A 21,276-nucleotide genomic window follows, 5' to 3' on the forward strand; every position below is an offset into this window, starting at 1 on the left:
CAACTCCGTATTCTCCGCCCTTGTCCATGTGTGTCTTGTTCCAGTAATCTATTTCTCATCAGATTGCCCTGGTTCCCTAGCAACTGACATGGACCTTGTTAACCTGGGTGACGTCCGAGCCGGTATGACTCTGTCTTTATTGCGTTCACTCATGATTGAGGTAGGCTGGTATAGCATTAAGGGTCTTGCCTAAGGACCCTCACTGGATAGTGTCCGCCATGTCTGGAGTTCGAAACCACGTCCTCCTGCATTCCAGACCACACCCCTCCTGCATTTGTGTAAGCTGACTGGATAATGTTTGTCCCGAACGGGATTCGAACCCACAACCTCCTGCATTCAGTTGACTTAACCACTGCACTATCCAGCTGCTTGGATATATATGCACGTATGTATATATCACGTGCGTATATACATACTCTAACATAGTTATTACTAACTATGCTAGAGTGTACCAACAATTTCCCTACAGGGATCATTAAAGTATATACATTTATATGTACAAACACAAGAGTCACGAGCACACACGAGTTACGTCTTTACTCCACAAACAAGAACAAGATCTGATCTCACTTGATGTTGTATCCTTCCGCCAAATTATGGCGGTGCCCCGAAGCATGACCCGAATCTTGGATTTTGCTCTTACTGTCTGTCCAACAAAAATATGGACAGCGCCACGGCTCATGTCTCAAGGTAATGCTGTATATCTATAACCATCAGGAAGCCCTGCCACTCACAGATTTTAAAACAGCCGGAGGATATCAGGACAAAACCAGAGCACATTCTCATCATAAAATATGATAGTGTTTCATTAACATAGAACTTTCAACTGTGGTGTTATCTCCAGTCACAGATATGTGTAGTTCACAAGGTAAAACAGGTCTTCTGGACTTAGCAGGAGTGACAATTCAGTGTGGCTTTAAACCTGCTATGCTAAGATAAATAATTAGTGTATTTGTACGACAGGCTGTGTGGATAGCATGAGATACTCCCAACATAAAAAGAACAACATGATGGACATGTGTTGTCCATTTAAACTTTCAGTTTGGAGAACAGGCAGGTAATCAATAGTGCTCATAGATCATATGCCTGAAGATATTCCCGCAGATTATATAATATCTACAAGACAGTACAGGCAGTGATTGGACCAGGAAAGGACCATTTAAAACTTTAGAGCCAATTGAAACAATAGTTGTTTTTTTCCCCAACTTACTCACACATCAAGTCATTCAAATCCATGCAAAAATTCACAGGACAAAATAATGTAATATATTAAGAAAAAGTGTGCACCAGGACATTGAAAGTAAAGTTATGAATACCAGTCTTGACTGAATACCAAACAAAATAAAAGGTTTCTGATGTTCAATTGTAGCATCTTTGCTAACATGTGACATTGACAGATGCTGACTGTTTGTTATTCACATCTGTTTCTCTGATGAGGGATGCACTTCAGAGCCGGATGTTGATCTCACTGCGCACACCATCACCACCAGAAACACTGTCGTTACCATCAGCATCAGACAGGAAGCCACTTCCCGGGGCAGCTGTGGTGATGTTGTGTTCCAGTGTTGTGATTCGCTGCTTCAGTCGAAGTTGGGAAGCACTGAACTCACTCTGCAGTCGGGCCAAACATGTCTGAAAGGAAGGTGCTCATTGGTTGTCTGTGTAATGACGGAAGCAAGCAGCGGTGGCGGTACCAGTACTGACCTGGAGCCGGTCCAGACTGGTTTCCAGCCTCTCAACCTTCTCCTCCAGGTCCTCTCCTGCAGACACGTTTACTTCCTCCAGAAGCCCCTCTTTCCGCAGAATGTCCCGCCCCCTCTGCTCAAGCTGTGCCCTGGCATGGGGGAACTCCTGAAGCGCTTCCATGAGGTCTTGTTTCGAAAGGCAGAACAGGTCCGAGTATCCCAGACTCCGGATGTTCGCAGTACGTCTATTCCCCATCTTGCTGCCGCTGATGTTCAGGATGCTGATTTCTCCAAAGCAGCTTCCTGAGGTGAGGACCGCGAACTGGGTGACCCCATCGTCCCCCACCACTGCCAGCTGGCCATCTTTTATTATGTACATCTCCTTACCCACATCTCCCTTGGGGAAAAATAAAACAGAGAAAATTGATCCATACTTTTAAACAGCATTATTGCACATTAGGTGAAGCACAAAGGTAGCAGGAAACTGGTGAGACCAGCGATGTTGTTTGGTCTAGAGACAGTGTCACTGAGGAAAAGACAGGAGACAGAGCTGGAGGTAGCAGAGATGAAGATAATGAGGTTCTCTCTGGGAGTGACCAGGATGGATAGGATCAGGAATGAGTACATCAGAGGGACAGCACATGTTAGAGGTTTTGGAGATAAAGTCAGAGAGGCCAGACTGAGATGGTTTGGACATGTCCAGAGGAGAGATAGTGAATATATTGGTAGAAGGATGCTGAGTTTTGAACTGCCAGTCAGGAGGCCTAGAGGGAGACCAAAGAGGAGGTTTATGCATGTAGTGAAAATGGACATGAAGGTAGTTGGTGTGAGAGAAGAGGATGCAGAAGACAGGGTTAGATGGAGGCAACTGATTTGCTCTGGTGACCCCTGAGGGGAAAAGAAGAAGAGATGAAGCACGAGCTTGAAAAACAGAAATATGAAAATAAAAACTGCCTTTGATATAGAGATATAGAATATTGAATTATGATAAACATATTGAATAAAAATATAATACATAGATTGATAGATATATGAACCTGATTAAAATAAGGTTTTTGCTTTTTTCTTTGGGTTCTGGAACAGTCATGGGATGAATATAAATCTGATTAACCTGAAGGCCTGAGGCCACTGAGTACTTTATAAACTAATAAAAGGACCTTAAAATTGATTGTGAAGCAGTGCAGTGCAGAGACTCCCAGGCTGGAGTAATCTCTGCTTGTTATCTGGTCTTGGACAAGATCCTGCTTCTGGTTTCCGAAGCCGGTATTTCTCAGTTTCTCAATAAGCAGTGATGGTGTAAATGGCATAAACATACAGAACAACTGAGATTCGAAGTTGGACTCTTTGATCAAGGAGGGAAACACCTCTGAGGAGGCACAGATGATAACTGTCTGTCTGGAGGTCTAACATAGACGGCCTGATTAATTTAATTTCAATAACGCTCCAGTAATCCCATGTTTTCCACCACCTCACTACCAATAGTGGATTCCTCCACTGAAATACAGCCTACCGCTGACGGAAATGTGTTAGCCCTGCGACGCTCTCATGGTGTCACCATTAATTTATAATTGTGTTAGAAGGACACAGTTTGACACCTTAGGTAATGTTTTAATGTAAGAACTCCTCTGAGGGCTTTAGTCTGTGGGTTTTACTTTTACCACTAATCAGATGTAGAATGATGAGGATTCCACATACAACCACTGTGTGGGACATTTGAAATCTGTTCCAAATGTCATAAGTGTTTTTTTATTGTTCTGTATTTATTACTCAAAGTTAATAACAACAGATGTCATTTGAGAGGTGAAGAAAAATAGCAAAGCAAACCCTGAACAAGACAACAAATTCTAATTTTGCTTGTAAAAGACCTCTGCTCTTTTTCATTGATATTTTTGAACTTCTTGAACATCTTCTTGTTCAATCCTCTGTATATTACATTATGTATATGTGGTAACATGACTGTGTTGGCCTTCTACATACAGTGGTACCTCTACTTACGAATGTCTCTACTTATGAAATTTTCTACTTACGAAATTTCTCAGTAGGAAAATATTGCCTCTAATTACGAAAGAAATTTCGACTTACATAAGGTAAAAATACAGTATGGGCTGATACTCCCAGCTCCCACAGGTTCCTGAAAGCAACATTCTCATAGCTGCTCTGCCATTGGCTATTACCTAGTATCTTCCTGGCATCTCATTGGCTAAGAGAGACCTCTGTGTGGAGCTAGATCGGTGTTTATGCAGGGTCCTCGTCATTCGGCTCTCGACCCGTGAGGTGTTCTGATAGTTTTGCTCAAATATATTAACTTTTTGAGTATTCACTATGGACCCCAAAAAAGTGGCGGAGAAAAGAGGAAAAGAAAAGACGAAGAAGAGAGTTTTTTTGTCCGTACAAACAAAGCAAGAGATAACAGAAAAGCACGAAAAAGGGATGCGTTTGGTTGATCTCGCCAAAGAATATGGCCTTAATGCATCTACAATCTCCATGTTATTAAAACAAAAGGAAGTTTAAGGAGTTTAAGGCATCGTGTGGCTGGTTGGAGAAGTTCAGAAGGAGGACTGGAATTCACTCTGTTGTTCGGCATGGTGAGGCAAGGGGGCATGAACCAAAGAGGGCAAAAAACAATGAGGACAGCAGTTAAAAGGTAAATGACCGTCATTATTATTATGTGCTCCATTCTTTGTTTTTTAAGTTATGCACAATTCTCATTTATTGTGTAATAATCTAATTGTAACATGTATTTGTTGCATTTTGATGCTTTATAAAACATTTATGCCTGAATTTTGGACGGTTTGGAACGGATTAGGGCATTTGCATGGAAAATGCGTCTCTACTTACGTAATGTTCTACTTAGGTTATTTCTTAAGGAACCAATTACTTTTGTAAGTAGAGGTACCACTGTACTTTATTTGTGAGAACAGTACTTATTTTTTGCTTTAATAAATATTTCAGTCGGTGCCTAATAGATCAATATGTATTATATAATTGCTTACAAGAGATTTATATAGCAAAACAGCATTAATTAATACTCACCTTTCTACATATGTAGTCTCCTGGACTGAAAACCTGTGGTCGAAGTTTTAATACCAATTCTACAAGGAGGCCTGCCTCACAGTCCTGGAAAATACGCACCTGTAAACACAGAGTTCATTTTGACTTTTGCAAAAACATTGCATTCCTGGATTTGTGAAACTTAAGCATGGAGCTGCAGTTGTACCTTCTTCAGTGTGTCCAAGTGAACATTTATAGCAATCTCTGCTCTCAGTTTATTGGGCAAACTCCTCAGCACTTCTTGCTCATCTGTTGTCTTCTGATTGGTCCATAGGTAATCAAACCAGCGGATGACCCGCTGCTCTAGCACCTTGCTTACATGTCTGAAGTGCATGTAATGTTTCAGGGTGTCAACGCGGCTCTGAAAGGCTGCTCTGGTTGCATTCATGTTGGAGATCATGGCTCCAACATTACCCACAATGGAGGCAAAAATCAGAACACCCACCTGGGTGAGAAATACCACCTTTAGCCAGACTGGAACAACTGAGATCTAGAAGACTTTTTGTATCAATCATACGAGTTAAAATGCTGTGCTTACCAGAAAGTCAAATATCAAGAACAAATATTCCTCATCTCTAACAGGAGGAGGTGTCTCGCCAATGGTGGTCAAGGTCAGTGTGGACCAGTACAGACAGTACACATAACTTCTGGTCAAGGATCCAAACTCAGGATCTGATGCGTTGGGATAAACCCAAGAATCCGATCCCAGTCCGATGACCTTGGAGAAGCTGTAGTATCCGCAGGCGTTCCAATGAATGATCACAAGAATGTAGAGAACCAGCTTACAGATGCGGAAAGCATTGGGGTAACCTGTTCGTGTCTCAGTGCGTTCAAAAAATTCAAATAGGCGTGGCAAGCGAAGCAGCCGGTTGAATCGAAGAAGAGGAGTGTAGCTGAGTCCTACAGTCAAGTAGAGGAGGTCAGTCGGAAGGATGGAGCATATGTCAAGTTTACACTGTGATGTTCGCACATAGGCTTCTCTGAGACGCTGCACGTCGTTCACCATCAAGCCTTGGTCCAAGAAACCTTCAAGGACGTGATGAAAATCAGTTAATGATATTAGAAAACCCAAGATCACATCAGACTGTTTCATGCAAGGAAGGATATTTAAGTTGCCACTCGTTTTCTCAGTACCCGTGTGGAGACGTATCACAATATCCAGGATATAGACTCCATCACAGATGTAATCGAGTACCAGCCACACCAACACATTCTTCATCTGGAGCTCATCAAAACAGGCCCTGCAGAAACAGATCAGATGAGACACTGGCAGAACACCACCGAACATTGAGACAGTAAACTAAAAAAAAGCAAGCACACAAAAAGACTCAAGGCAATGAAGACAAGAGGCCAGAGAATGAAAATGATGGAGAGATATGTTATTGTAATAAAAAACTGACGTGGACAGACCAGAATAATAATTACACCTCAAATATGTCCAAACAAAATCATCCATCCATCCATCCATCCATCTTCCACCGCTTATCCGGAATCGGGTCGCGGGGGCAGCAGCTTCAACAGGGAGCCCCAAACTTCCCTTTCCCGGGCCACATCCACCAGCTCTGACTGGGGGATCCCAAGGCGTTCCCAGGCCAGTGTTGAGATATAATCCCTCCACCTGGTCCTGGGTCTGCCCCGAGGTCTCCTCCCAGCTGGACGTGCCAGAAACACCTCCCTAGGGAGGCGTCCCAGAGGCATCCGCACCAGATGCCCAAACCACCTCAACTGACTCCTTTCCACGCGAAGGAGCAGCGGCTCTACTCTGAGCCCCTCGCGAACAGCAGTGTTTCTCACCTTATCTCTAAGGGAGACACCAGCTATCCGCTTGAGAAAGCCCATTTCAGCCGCTTGTATCCGCGATCTCGTTCTTTCGGTCATGACCCATCGCTCATGACCATAGGTGAGGGTAGGAACGAAGATTGAACGGTAGATGGAGAGCTTTGCCTCTCGGCTTAGCTCCCTCTTTGTGACAACAGTGCGGTAAAGCGACTGCAATACCGCTCCTGCTGCCCCAATTCTCCGTCCAATCTCACGTTCCATTGTTCCCTCACTTGTGAACAGGACCCCAAGATACTTAAACTCCTTCACTTGTGGAAGGACCTCATTCCCCACTTGGAGAAGGCATTCCACCGGTTTCCTGCTGAGGACCATGGCCTCAGATTTGGAGGTGCTAATCCTCATCCCCGCCGCTTCACACTCGGCTGCAAACCGGACCAGTGAGCGCTGCAGGTCACAGGCTGATGACGCAAACAGGACCACATCATCTGCAAAAAGCAGTGATGCAATCCTCAGGCCACCAAACTGTAAAGCCTCCTCACCACGACTACGCCTCGATATCCTGTCCATGAAAATCACAAACAGAATTGGTGATAAAGCGCAGCCCTGGCGAAGGCCAACAGCTACTCGGAACAAGTCCGACTTACTGCCGAGAACCCGAACACAGCTCTCACTTTGGGCGTACAGGGATTGGATGGCCCTGAGAAGAGGCCCCCTCACTCCATACTCCCGCAGTATTTCCCACAGTATATCCCTGGGGACACGATCATATGCCTTCTCCAAGTCTACAAAACACATGTAGACTGGATGGGCATACTCCCAAGCCCCCTCTAGGATCCCTGTGAGAGTAAAAAGCTGGTCCGTTGTTCCACGACCAGGACGGAACCCACATTGTTCCTCCTCAATCTGAGGCTCGACAATCGGCCGGACCCTCCTTTCCAGCACCTTGGAGTAAACTTTCCCAGGGAGGCTGAGGAGTGTGATGCCCCTGTAATTGGCACACACCCTCTGGTCCCCCTTTTTAAAAAGAGGAACCACCACCCCAGTCTGCCACTCTTTCGGCACTGTCCCAGATTTCCACGCAATGTTAAAGAGGCGTGTCATCCACGACAGCCCCTCAACACCCAGAGCCTTCAGCATTTCCGGGCGAATCTCATCAATACCCGGGGCTTTGCCACCGTGCAGTTGTTTAACTACCTCGGTGACTTCGCCCCGAGAGATTGACTCTGATCCCCCATCATCCTCCAGCTCTGCCTCTGCAACAGAGGACGGGCCATTTGGGGTAGTTGGATTCAGGAGTTCCTCAAAGTGTTCCTTCCACCGACCGACAACCTCCTCAGTCGAGGTCAACAGTGTCCCATCTTTGCTGTATACAGCTTGGATGGTTCCCCGTTTCCCCCTCCTGAGGTGTCGGACAGTCCTCCAGAACAACTTTGGTGCCGTCCGATAGTCCTTCTCCATGGCCTCTCCGAACTCCTCCCACACCCTCTGTTTTGCCTCCATCACAGCCGAGGCTGCAGTCCTTTTGGCCTGTCGGTACCCTGCAACTGCTTCAGGAGTCCCCAGGGACAACATGCCCCTGAAGGCCTCCTTCTTCAGTCGGACGGCTTCCCTGACCACCGGGGTCCACCACGGTGTTCGAGGGTTACCGCCCCTTGAGGCACCCAAGACCTTGAGACCACAGCTCTCAGCTGCAGCTTCAGCAATGGAAGCTTTGAACATCGACCATTCAGGTTCAATGCCCCCAGCCTCCACAGGGATGCACGAGAAGCTCCTTCGGAGGTGTGAATTGAAGGCCTCACGGACAGAGTCCTCCTCCAGACGTTCCCAGTTCACCCGCACTACTCGTTTGGGCTTACCAGGTCTATCCAAAGGTTTCCTCCGCCAACGGACCCAACTCACCACCAGGTGGTGATCAGTTGACAGCTCTGCCCCTCTCTTCACCCGAGTGTCCAAAACACACGGTCGAAGATCAGATGATACGATCACAAGATCAATCATTGACCTCCGACCCAGGGTGCTCTGGTACCAGGTACACTTATGAGCATCCTTGTGTTCGAACATGGTGTTAGTTATGAACAATCCGTGACTAGCACAGAAGTCCAGTAACATAACACCGCTCGGGTTCAGATCAGGGAGGCCATTCCTCCCAATCACGCCCCTCCAAGTGTCTCCATCATTGCCGACGTGTGCGTTGAAGTCCCCCAGGAGAACAATGGAGTCCCCTGCAGGGATCCCTTCAAGGACCCCATTTAGGGACCCCAAGAAGGCCGAATACTCTGAACTGATATTTGGTGCATATGCACAAACAACAGTCAGAGTTTTCCCCCCCACAGCCTTAAGGCGTAGGGAAGCGACCCTCTCATCCACCGGGGTAAACTCCAACACAGCGGCGCTCAGCCGGGGGCTTGTGAGTATCCCCACACCCGCCCTGCGCCTCACGCCTGACGCAACTCCGGAGTAAAACAAGGTCCAACCCCTATCCAGGAGTTTGGATCCAGAACCGAGGCTATGCGTGGAGGTAAGCCCCACCAGATCCAACTGGTAGCGCTCCACCTCCAACACAAGTTCCGGCTCCTTCCCCGCCAGTGAGGTGACATTCCACGTCCCCAAAGCCAACTTCTGCCGCCCGGGTGTGGTCCGTCGTGACCCCCTGTCGTCACTGCCACCCATATGGCAGCGCACCCGACCCCATCGGTCTGCCCTGCGGGTGGTGGGTCCACAGGGGTGGGAAGAATCCACGTTGCCTTTTCGGGCTAAGCCCGGCCGGGCCCCGTGGCAGACCCGGCCACCAGGCGCTCGCTGACGGGCCCTCCGTCCAGGCCTGGCTCCAGACGTGGGCCCCGGGCTTCCTCCGGGCAGGGTCACAGTTTTCCCTTTTCCGTTTTTCATGGGATATTTGAACCATTCTTTGTCTGGCCCTTCACCTGAGACCTGTTTGCCTTGGGTGACCCTACCAGGAGTACAAGACTCCCGACAACATAGCTCCCAGGATCCTTAGGGCACACAAACCTCTCCACCACGTTAAGGTGATGGTTCCTTGGAGAGGCAAACAAAATCAATTAGAAGAAAATTACAGAAATAAAGTTAAAAAAACAAAACAATTATGAGAAACACACAAACTCAGTGTGTCTGGAATTCTGCCCAGCCTTTTCTGAGGTGTGGATAAACTAGACCCCTGTTCTATTGATGGATGGATGAAATCCATTAAAGGAACAGTAAACTTAATTGTAAGTGATATATATGTTATTCATCATTACAAAAAAAAAATAGAAGAAAAAATACATTTTATATCTGTAGCATCATCCGTTTGGTCAGAAAACCTTAAAATCTGCGCTGCAGCAGCTTCTGCATCCAGTGGTCACGTGGGCGTCATGTGTCACTGGCGACAAAAGTAGCTTGGCAGCCATAGAAGACAATGCGATCAACGACGCGATTAACTCGATAAATATCATGGTTACCTGTGAGGTGAACGGTTGTGTCAACAGAACAGCAAGAACAACAAAGACCTGTCGTTCTTTAGAATACCTTCTGGGAAGCTCGGAAGGAGATGGAGAGCACGGATAAACCGGGTCAATGTGACCCAGGATCCGAGGATCTTCATGAACACTTTACCTCGGAGGATTTCCAGAGATTTGAAGGTAAGATCATTTTCGGACAACCCATAGTATTTATTCTGAATTCCCAAGGTTTAGTGGATAATTAATTCATGTCTGGAGCTACTGGAGGTATTGTATAAATGTTTTTATGACCAGATTATCGCGTGATTATGGCACTCGCGTAAAGTAATCAACATCAAAAATGATAGACAGGTGATTTTACTGAGAAGATCTGTGACACTGAAATAAAACATACAAAAACTGCATGTCAGGCCCTGATCCTGATACATTCATAAATATAAGGCATATTAATATAAACTAGAGTTGTGATTAATGTGACCGGTTGAAAATGTCCTTCCTGAGCCAGAGCTCGGTAGTAGTCAGGTCCTCCTACCAATCAGCCAGGGATTGGTATAAGGTGTTACCATGCTTCCTTTCTGGCTTAGGAGTTGACTGCTACACATGCTGCTGTAAGTTGTCTTCTGTTTTTATGTTTATGTCAGGATTGGCAGTTGCTTCTTCTCTCTCTCCCCTTTTTGGTGTCACACCTGGGTTCCACCTACCTGGGCGTGGCCACTCCTGGCAGCAGAGCAGCACACCTGTCTTCTATTTTCAAATTTCCAGACCTTTATGAGGACCAGCTTCCCACCATTCATCGCCAGTTTGTTTGTACTGCTAGTCAGTATCTTCACTGTGGCTCTTGAGACTCAACCTCAACTTGTGGTACCTCTGTTCTCTCCATTTTTCTAGTTCCGGTCTGCTGCCTGTTGCCTGATCACTTTCCAGCCCATCTGCCTGCTTCAACTACTTACCTCCTGCCGACTCACCTGTTCAACCTGGTCATCTGGTCCACCATCTCTCCACATTTTGTTAAATAAATTTCTTTTTTTTACTTACCTCTCGTGCTTCGCATTTGGGTCTTACAGTAAACTCTGAGAGAACGAACTGGCCACATGGTCCCAGGGGGGACCGATCTGGATCGTGTTCGCCTAGCTTTTGCAAATGAAGGAGCCCGGCTTGGATAACATGAGCAGCTGCTGCATAACCTCTTGGATATTCAGAAGACTTCTCAAACACAGATTTCACAGCTCAACTGTATGATCCAGGAACTTGTCAGCAAACTCTCCACATCCAGTATCCAAGGTCAGCCTGTTCCACTTATTCCTCAAGCCTCTGCTGCTTCTCAGTCTCCACTGCCACCATCCAGAGAAGTGCACATTCCGGACCCTGATCATTATTCAGGTGACATGGGTAAATGTGGGAGTTTTTTTTTACTTCAGTGCTCACTAATTTTTAGTCAGAAGCCTAATACTTACGCCTCAGATACTTCCAAAATTGCTTTTATTATGGGACTTCTCCACTGGGGTGGCAGTGGCTCAGCAGTAGAGCAAACGTCTTAGGACCAGAAATCACCTAGCCATCGGTGGTTCGAATCCCGCTCCCACTGGTCATCTTCAGAGTGTGAGCTGACAGTGGGGGCTTCAGCTCACCTCCCAGCCACTGCCGAGGCACCCATGAGCAAGGCACCATACCCCCCACAAGCTGTTCATTTGGGCGCACCCCGAAGTTGCGACCCATCACTCCGCCTCCCACAGTCATGTGTGATTAATTGCATGCCAGTAGGCCCCTAGTGTGTTGTCTTTACAGGGGCCTGTATACAGTGTTTGTGTGTGCTGTGCTACTAACACATATATGTATATGCATGTACAACAAGGAGTGTAAAGATAATTTTCCCGTTTGTGTGGACAATAAAGTGTGTTTAGATTGGACATCTGCAAAATGGCAAAGTCAACCGGAGATTCGCTATGATTATTCAACTTTTGAACAAGGGTTGAGAAAAGTTTTTGACCACCCGGTCCGGGGAAGGGAAGCATCTAAAAGACTCCGCTCAATTACCCAGGGGACTCGCAGCGTAGCAGAATTCTGTTGAATTTCGGACTCTAGCAGTCGAGAGTGGGTGGGATGATTTGGCTCTGCAGAGCGTGTTTTTGAATGGACATTCCGAACAATTGAAAGATGAACTTGCTTTGAAAGAAGATCCAGCTAATTTAGATTCTTTGATTTTGACATCAATTAAAATGGACAATCGAATCCGGGAGCGCCGTAGGGAGCTTTCCAGCCACCATATTTCCACCTCGTCTAACCCTCGCAGCGTCCCACCACGTAGGTTCAGCGCAATCCCTCCCCACATGTCTTTCGTTCCTACTACTGCAATTGCTGAAGAGGAGCCGATGCAGGTGGGTCGGGCGAAGCTAACATCAGATGAGAGGCAACGTCGAATCAAAGTGCTGTTTGTATATATTGCGGAAGTCCGGGACATTTTTCTTGCCACATGTCCTATTCAGCCAAAAGATAGGGCTCATCAGTAAATATGGGGGTGCTGGTGAGCCACGTTTCTACTGCTAATTCCCCAACAAAAATGTTACTTCCTGCTATGCTCTGTATCAATAACTCTGCCCTGCTGTTGACTGCCCTGGTGGATTCCGGGGCTGAAGATAATTTTATGGACTATAATCTGGCTCAACAAACTGGGTTAGATAAGGTAGCCCTTGCTACCCCACTAGCGGCAAATGCTTTAGATGGGAGATTAACATCTAATCACTGCTCGGAACCAGTCAAACTTTTGTTGTCAGGCAACCATCAGGAACAATTACATTTTAAGTTAATTTCTTCACCTCAGAATTTCGGAATATCCTTGGTTAAAGAAACATAACCCAAACTTCGAAAATGTCCAAACTAGAAACGATGGGGCAGTATGTTAAAGACTCTCTAGTGGCCGGTGTAATCAGACCTTTGTCCTCTCCTGTTGGTGCATGTTTTTTGTCAGCAAGAAGGATGGCACACTTCGTCCCTGCATTGACTACCGAGGATTAAATAACATCACTGTAAAAAACAAATACCCTCTTCCCCTCATAAATTCTGCTTTTCAGCCTCTTCACAAAGCTACCATTTTTTCTAAACTAGACCTTCGCAATGCGTATCATCTGGTGTGCATTCGCGAAGGGGACGAGTGGAAAACGACATTCAATACTCATTTGGGCCATTTTGAATATCCTGTAATGCCTTTCGGATTGACAAATGCTCCGGCAGTTTTTCAGGCCCTAGTCAATGATATTTTGAGGGACTTTTTGAATTGTTTTGTGTTTGTCTACCTGGACGACATTTTAATTTTCTCTTCTTCTTTAGATGAGCATGTTGCCCACGTCCGCCAGGTGTTAGAGACTGTTGGAGAACAAACTATTTGCCAAGGCTGAGAAATGTGAGTTCCATGTCGAATCAGTCGGGTTCCCTTGGATACATCATTGATAGCGGGCAGGTGAAACCAGATGCCTCAAAGATTCAAGCAGTATCACAGTGGCCAGTCCCAGAGACACGTAAGCAACTTCAGAGGTTTCTTGGTTTTGCTAATTTTTACCGCCGTTTTATCAAGAACTACAGTTGTGTAGCAGCTCCGCAAACTCGTCTCACGTCCTCCAGGATTCCTTTTGTGTGGTCTACAGACTCAAATGAAGCCTGTCAGGCTCTGAAGAAAAGTTTCACATCAGCACCGGTTCTCACTCATCCTGACCCAACCCTGCAGTTCGTCTTTGAGGTTGATGCTTCAGATTCTGGTGTTGGGGCCGTTTTGTCACAGCGATCTGCTTCTGTGCCAAAAGCTGCGTCCTTGTGCCTTTTTCTCATGCCGATTGTCCCCTGCAGAACAGAATTACACCATAGGTGATCGGGAATTACTTGCTGTCAAGCTAGCCTTGGAAGAGTGGCGACACTATCTGGAGGGAGCTGAACACCCGTTTATTGTCTGGACGGATCATTAGAACTTGTCCTACATCCAGTCTGCTAAGCGGCTCAACTCCCGTCAGGCTAGATTGGCCTTGTTTTTTGGACATTTTAATTTCACTTTGACCTATCGACCCGGTTCAAGAAACACAAAGCCAGATGCCTTTTCTGGACAGTTTTCCCCAGCAGACTCCCCTGACACTCCTGAAACTATTCTCCCTCCATCTTGTGTGGTTTCTGCAGTTACCTGGGTGATTGACTCCTGCATCAGGAGAGCCCAAGAGAATGATCCTGATCCGGGTAATGGTCCTCCCAATTGTTTGTATGTTCCTCAGGCTGTCCGTTCTCGGGTCATCCATTGGGGGCATACGTCTCGATTTGCCTGCCATCCCGGGATTCGTCGAACCCTTGCCCTCCTCAGACGCCATTTCTGGTGGCCAGCGATGGAGAAGGACACCAGAGACTATGTTCTAGCCTGCACAGTTTGTGCCAGAGGTAAAACTTCAAACCAACAGCCAGCTGGTCTCCTCCGCCCTTTGCCTGTCCCTACTCGTCCCTGGTCTCACATAGCCCTTGACTTCAGTTCCGGTCTTCCCGTCTCACAAGGTAACTCCATCATTACAACAATAATCGATCGTTCCTCTAAATCTGTTCATTTTGTGCCTTTACCCAAGCTTCCTACTGCCAAAGAGACTGCTGACCTGCTGGTTCAGCATGTCTTCCGTTTACTGGGACCCCAGTGGACATTGTGTCGGATAAAGGACCACAGTTCATCTCTCATGTTTGGAGGCAGTTCTGTGAAGCTTTAGGTGCTCGAGTAAGTCTTTCCTCTGGTTTTCATCCTGAAACTAATGGCCAGCGTGAATGAGCCAATCAACACTTGGAGGCTGCCCTTCGTTGTGTTGTGGCGCAGAATCCCGCAGACTGGGGTTTGCATCTTCCACGGGTGGAATTCGCACACAACTCTCTCCTGTCAGCTGCTACTGGTATGTCACCTTTTGAATGTGCTCTTGGATATTTGCCTCCACTGTTTCCTGAACAGGAAGCAACGATTGCTGTTCCATCCGTCCAAGAGCATGTTTGGCCCTGCTGGGAGATTTATAGATAGACGCCAGATTCTGACACAACCCTACCAAGTAGTTCAGACAGTGTGGCTGGCAGCAAAAAACATCCCCCTACAGGTGGAGTCCTGAAAATTGGCACCCCGGTTCATTGGCCCATTCGAAGTTGTGGAGGTCGTCGATCCTGCCACTGTTCGTCTAAGGTTGACTCCTTCCATTAAGATTCACCTTACCTTCCATGTTTCTCAGCTGAAACCGGTCCATTCTAGTCCTCTCTGCCATCCTGCCGATCCCCCTCTTCTCCTCCGGGTCGTTGATGACCATCCGGCATTTACCGTTCGCCGTCTTTTGAATGTTCACCACCGTGGCCGGGGTTACCGGTTTTGGGTTGATTGGGAGGGTTATGGCCCAGAGAAGCATTCCTGGGTGTCTCGCAGCCTGATTTTGGACCCTGACCCTGTGGACTTTTACCGTGCCCATCCTGGCAAGCCTGGTGGACCGCTGGGAGGCGGTCGTTGAGGGGGGGGTACTGTCAGAATTGGCAGTTGCTCCTTCTCTCTCTCTCCTCTTCGGTGTCACACCTGGGTCCCACCTACCTGGGTGTGGCCACTCCTGGCAGCAGAGCAGCACACCTGTCTTCTATTTTCCAATTTCCTGACCTTCATGAGGACCAGCTTCCCACCATTCATCACCAGTTCGTGATTGTGGTAACTCTGTTCTCTCCATGTTTCTAGTTCCGGTCTGCTGCCTGTTTGCCTGATCATTTTCCAGCCCATCTGACTGCTTCAACTACTTACCTCCTGCCGACTCACCTGTTCAGCCTGGTCATCTGGTCCACCATCTCTCCACATTTTTGTTAAATAAATTTCTTTTTTTTACTTACCTCTCGTGCTTCGCATTTGGGTCTTACAGTAAACCCTTATAGTTTATGTGCTTTGTATGTGATCTTAGATTTCTTTGTCACAAAAGTGAGTGTGTGTGTCGGGCTCTGGCCTCGATTGGCTCCCTGACTGCAGTCATCCCGGCCATCCTGCAGTGCTCATGCAGGTAATTGAGACCTGATAGGTCCGTTGGTGTTTGTGTTGATTTTTATTCTCTAATAAGTTTTTAGTCTTGGGGGAGGATCCTTGTTTCTGCCCATTATTGGACCATGGCTTGTACCAATTTTCAATATCTATGGCCTGTTCATGAGCCATGAGCATGACAAGTCTCACAATTTAGTCATTTAATGCTCCTGAACTCTATTCTGAGTTCTCAGGCATCTCAGTGGCTACATTAACTTCACAAAGTCCAACAGTTTCAAATGGTGGTTAGCTCAATGCTAATAAAATATGGAAAATCCCATTGACGGCCTAGCAGGTTAGCATCGGTAGCGCGATTAAAAAGGTCCCATGTTATGCTTTTTTTAATTCATGTAATTCAGCTGCCAGATGTCTAACTACAATGTACTTGAAATGTCTTGTCTCAATGTGATCCATGGCCCTCAATATCTTTTATTGAATATTGACATATCCTCCACTGCTCTGTGACGGACGGTTTTAATGGGACGTAGCTCTCAGCTCCGTCTCTCCTCCCCCCTCTGAGCTTTCCCTATGTCCCTCCTCCTGAGCTGACCAATCAACACTGCCCTCCCCTGGTGTTCATGTTCGTTTGTTTACCACTCGAATGCGCCGGCATTTCGGATCGATCGCAATTGTCTGCAACTTTTTTAACGTTCAGTAACTTCACCGCTGCATATTTTGTTATAATTTTCATGTTTTGCACTCTTGTTTTTCATGATATAGCAGTTGATTTTTCAGCGCTTAGCGTGGACCTGCTTCCTCAGTCTTTGCTGGGCAAAAACTTGTGGCTCATTGTGTAAACATGATTGGACCGGCCGGTGAGATCATTACACTGTTTTCTGAAAATCGTTATGGAAACGAGAGCTTGTGGATAACAAGGGAGCTAAGCTAACGCAAACTAATGGAACATGGGATTTAACCGGCAAGACCAAGTTTTTCCTCTTGTATTTTCTTGCGTGTGTGTGTGTCTGTGTGTGTCGATACACGCAGCTCTCTGATCATTTAGAAGAGCTAAAGCTGCTTTCATTCACCAAAAAACAGAATTAGTAATTAATATACAACTGGTTATGTGTTCACTGTGATGCTGGGGATAGCCTCGGGTGGACACACATACACACACACACACACACACACACACCAACGACTAACTAGTTAGCCAAATGCTAGCTGAATTCACAGCTTGTGAGGAACTTTCAGTGTGTAGCTCTGATCCAGGTCATTACCACACACCACTACAGTATCCTGATCGCGAACCACACACGCGCGCGCACACGCTCACACACATGACTGAATTGGACCTCTAACTAGTTAGCCAAATGCTAACTGAGTCCAACAGCGTGTCACTGTGTAGCTCTGAGCTAGGACATTACTACCGTAGCATGGATGAACTCCCCCTTCTGGGATTGCCACGCCCTTGGGCATGTCAACCAATCAATATCATCAATCAGATAGCGCAGTCTGTGACATAAAATACGTCACGAAAGGCAAAGACGTCACGAACGGGGTTTTTAGCAATCCGATCGTTTTGACTCGGTCCGGTTCATGACTTCCTAAAACTCCAAATATCTATTGATGCAGGAAGTGTTTCTTTACTAGATTCTAGGAGTTGGTCGGGTTAGGGAGGACCACTATGTATATGTAGAGACCTGAAAAAGTGTGATTTTCATAATAGGGCCCCTTTAACTTTTCCATACACACAGTAAACCAAACCAGGACATTATAACTAATTGGATATCTCTTGTTAGAATGTGATTCGGATGAAGATACCTGGGATGAGTCGCTAGATATGGACAAACTCTCATCCTCCTTGTACATCAGGTGGTAATTATATGGAATAATTACCCCCCAGGTGGGTTCACTGGGAACATGTCTTCAGTTTCCAATGATGACGACATTATTTTTGGCGATATTCAGATAAATACGAAAATGCTGGCTCTTTAGGTTGTCGCTTGCTTTATCTGCATTGATATGGATTCACCCTGTGTTCTCTGGTTGCGTCACTTCCGCTGTCATGGCGCGCTCCATAACTGCCAATAAATTTCATTTTCCTAAGTCCCCGTTGCAAATAAAAAAATAAAAATGCCACCAAGCCTTTTTTTTACATTTATGTACTTCATATACAGACCTGGTTCATTTTAACTTTACTGTCCCTTTAAGATATGTCTTGTGTTTTTATGGATGTCAGCATTAATATTTGATAGCGTCTTTCATCATATTGCTGCTTTCAGTTTTACAAATGCTAGAATTATCTATCCACTCTGATGCCACATTTATCAGGGACAGAGCAGGGGCAAAAAGGAAAACTATAAAATATTAATTCAAAACAGTATTTGGAAAACAATGACAATATTAATGTTAATAATAAAAATAAAAAAATATCTTTAGAGGGCGGCACGGTGGCGCAGTGGTTAGCGCTGCTGCCTCGCAACACGGCGGACCCGGGTTCGAGTCCTGCCCTGTGCGGAGTTCGCATGCTCTCCCCGTGTCTCCGGCTTCTCCGGCTTCCTCCCACCTCCAAAAGCATGCGCTTCAGGTTGATTGGCCGGTCCCACATTGTCCATAGGAGTGAGTGTGTGTGTGAATGATTGTTTGCTTCTATGTGGCTCCGCAGTACACTGGCGTCGTGCCCGGAGTGTCCCCCGCCTCACGCCCTGAGACTGCCAGGATAGGCACTGGCTACCCCGCGACCTGCGTTAGCGGATTAATCGGGTTGGAAGATGAATGACTGAATGAATGAATATATCTTTAGACTAGGGTGTCTTTCAATAAGCTGGTGTTGCTGTATGCACACTAATGTTTACTGACCTGACAACTAGAAGAGTCCAGTTGTAAAAGACAGCAGCACCAATCAGCATCAGCCAGTGGTAGTACGCATCATCAGACGGTGACAGGACCATGATGTTGAAGGTCCTCCTGCTGGTAGAGGGGGGGACGTGACTGACATGCAAATTGACGGAACAGAAAACGAGTCCGGCGCTGCTTTCTGCCTCCTCACCGGCGACTGGAGCGTCTGACTTCATGGTCGGCCTCCGAACCCGTGTGGCTACGACTAAACCTGCTGGGGGGTGCTTGCATTTCGCCGTGGGCTGGGCCCCTGAAACGCTCCAAGAAGGAGTCGGGCCTCTCCGTCTCCTCTGTCAGACTCTTCTGAGCCCATTCTCTCAGAGTCATCACCATCCCAACAATCCTGGAGACAGTCGGTTGGCAGAAACCGCATCAACCAAACATTCTCCCCTGCTAATGCTGGAACACACTGGATGTAAAAGAGTTCTGATGACGTCTTGTGATGAGAAACAGTGAAGCCATCATGTACCTGGAAAGAGCTCCTCTCCCACGAAAAGAATTCTGGGAATTTATATCTGTTCTGTCATTGGCTGCCATTCTCTGAAGCTCTGAAGACGTGTCATCACACATCGACTGTGCTCTACAAACGATCACACACACACACACACACACACACACACACACACACACACACACACACACACACACACACACACACACACACACACACACCACACCACAGTACATGTCAAGAGTAACTGGGTAACGAGAACTTATATTGCAGATACTTCTAGAGTCTAGTGAGAAACACAACACCGACATGGAGTGAAGAAGATGAAGATTTTAATAAATAGTTATCACCATTTTCAGACATAGACAAAGCATTTCTCACCAATTAATAAATCAAATTATTATTAATATGTCCACAAGGTCTGATAAAAAACAAAAACAGCAGCAATTATAGGGGTGCTAACAGTAACACACTGTGCTTCACCATGCTTGTCTGATTGGATTGCAAGCTGATTAAAAAAATAAAAGATGTATTACAACTAAATGGATTTGTGTTTTAGAAAACAATTGGATCAGAAATCTGTTCAGGAACTGGAGTCACAATGAATTTTGCAAAGCATGTCAGAAGTGGTTAAACTCCTGAACCGGCGCTGATGCAGGGACTAACAACAGGTAGGAGACCAGACCTGTCAGGAAGGAGCACAACACACTTTGTACTGTAGTGGGCGCCACAGAATATCTGGTTACCACCTCCGAAATTAAACACACTCATTCCATTGTGAAGATGTGGAAACACTGATTGGTGCAGCTAAATAGAAAACGTCAGTTCCATTTACATGAATACATTTAAAAATGTAAACTTTAGACTGATGGTTAGTTGTAATAGTTTTTGGACATTGCCTGTCTTTACAGTGTGAGTGTGAACATCAGTCTGGGTACCTGCTCAGTGTGCTGTCGGCCCGCTCACTCTCCTCCTCCGTCCAGGTTTTGGCTGACAGTCTGTGTGAATCCCGAGGCCCACCTGTCATGCTAAGAACACGCCATGACGCCATTGTCACACACACACACACACACACACACACACACACACACACACACACACACACACACAGAAAGAACCCACAGACTGACCAACACACACGCAATGTTGAAGCCACTGTGAGAGAAGGAAGGTTATCTGGTCATCATGCTGTATCACACATCACCACGGAAACCAGATGGCATAGCAACAAGCTGTAAATGACAACACAAGATGTCCAGAGTCAACAGACCTGATGGATTTCCAGATAAATCTCCAGATGCTGTGTTACTCATCCCTCAGCTGTGTTCACATCTGTAGTTCATCTGCTCCTGGCTCTGTCTGAACCAAGAGACGTTCATCGTGGAGGACAAACCGCTGGGGATATGATGGGATGGATGGAGTGAACAAAAGTAGCCACTCAAAGGAATGATCACATGGGAGTTCACAAAAGGATCTTTTTAATTGCAAATTGTCTCTCTGTGTGTGTGTGTGTGTGTGTGTGTGTGTGTGTGTGTGTGTGTGTGTGTGTATGTGTGTGTGTGTGTGTTCTCTTTCAGCATGAAGCTCATCTGAATTCCAGACCCTCCATTGAAGTGGCCTCAGATCTACATGCGTGTTTGAGGTTCACGTGTTCCTGAATACAGAGTGAGGCGCTTTGATCCTTGTGATTTTATGCTGATTTTAGACTGAATTTGGATCTAAATACTGAGGGAATAATTTGTTTCGATGGAGTGTTTTTAGCCAAAAACCTGTAAAATGTACAGCGTGGTGCTGATGCAGTAGCAGCATTCTCTTAAAATGGACTGTGAGGATCAAATCCAGCGTTCTGTCCTCAACGCTGATTGAAAATCTGCTTTGCTGTTAATTTGTCCTCATTTAGCAGCAACACTAATGTGTTAATTACAAAATTAATTTACAAGGTGTAGTCGGGAGCATTTCAGTCCTTGTGAT

At 46.2% G+C, this 21,276-nt stretch overlaps 1 protein-coding gene across 1 annotated transcript; it reads right to left on the reverse strand.

Annotated features, from left to right (window-relative positions):
• Positions 1-1,446: 1,446 nt before the first annotated feature.
• Positions 1,447-20,351, reverse strand: LOC137589345 (cyclic nucleotide-gated cation channel-like). Its single transcript, XM_068307034.1, has 10 exons — positions 20,244-20,351; positions 19,324-19,434; positions 19,006-19,197; positions 18,816-18,926; positions 5,871-5,977; positions 5,275-5,762; positions 4,903-5,181; positions 4,719-4,817; positions 1,705-2,082; positions 1,447-1,632 (listed from the first exon to the last, which is right to left on the reverse strand). The coding sequence occupies exons 1-10, from the start codon at positions 20,330-20,332 to the stop codon at positions 1,447-1,449; spliced, it is 2,040 nt and encodes a 679-aa protein (XP_068163135.1). The 5' UTR covers positions 20,333-20,351.
• Between the last annotated feature and the right edge of the window lie 925 nt (positions 20,352-21,276).

Source organism: Antennarius striatus, chromosome 22 (genome assembly GCF_040054535.1).
Source record: "Antennarius striatus isolate MH-2024 chromosome 22, ASM4005453v1, whole genome shotgun sequence".
Lineage (NCBI taxonomy): Eukaryota > Metazoa > Chordata > Actinopteri > Lophiiformes > Antennariidae > Antennarius > Antennarius striatus.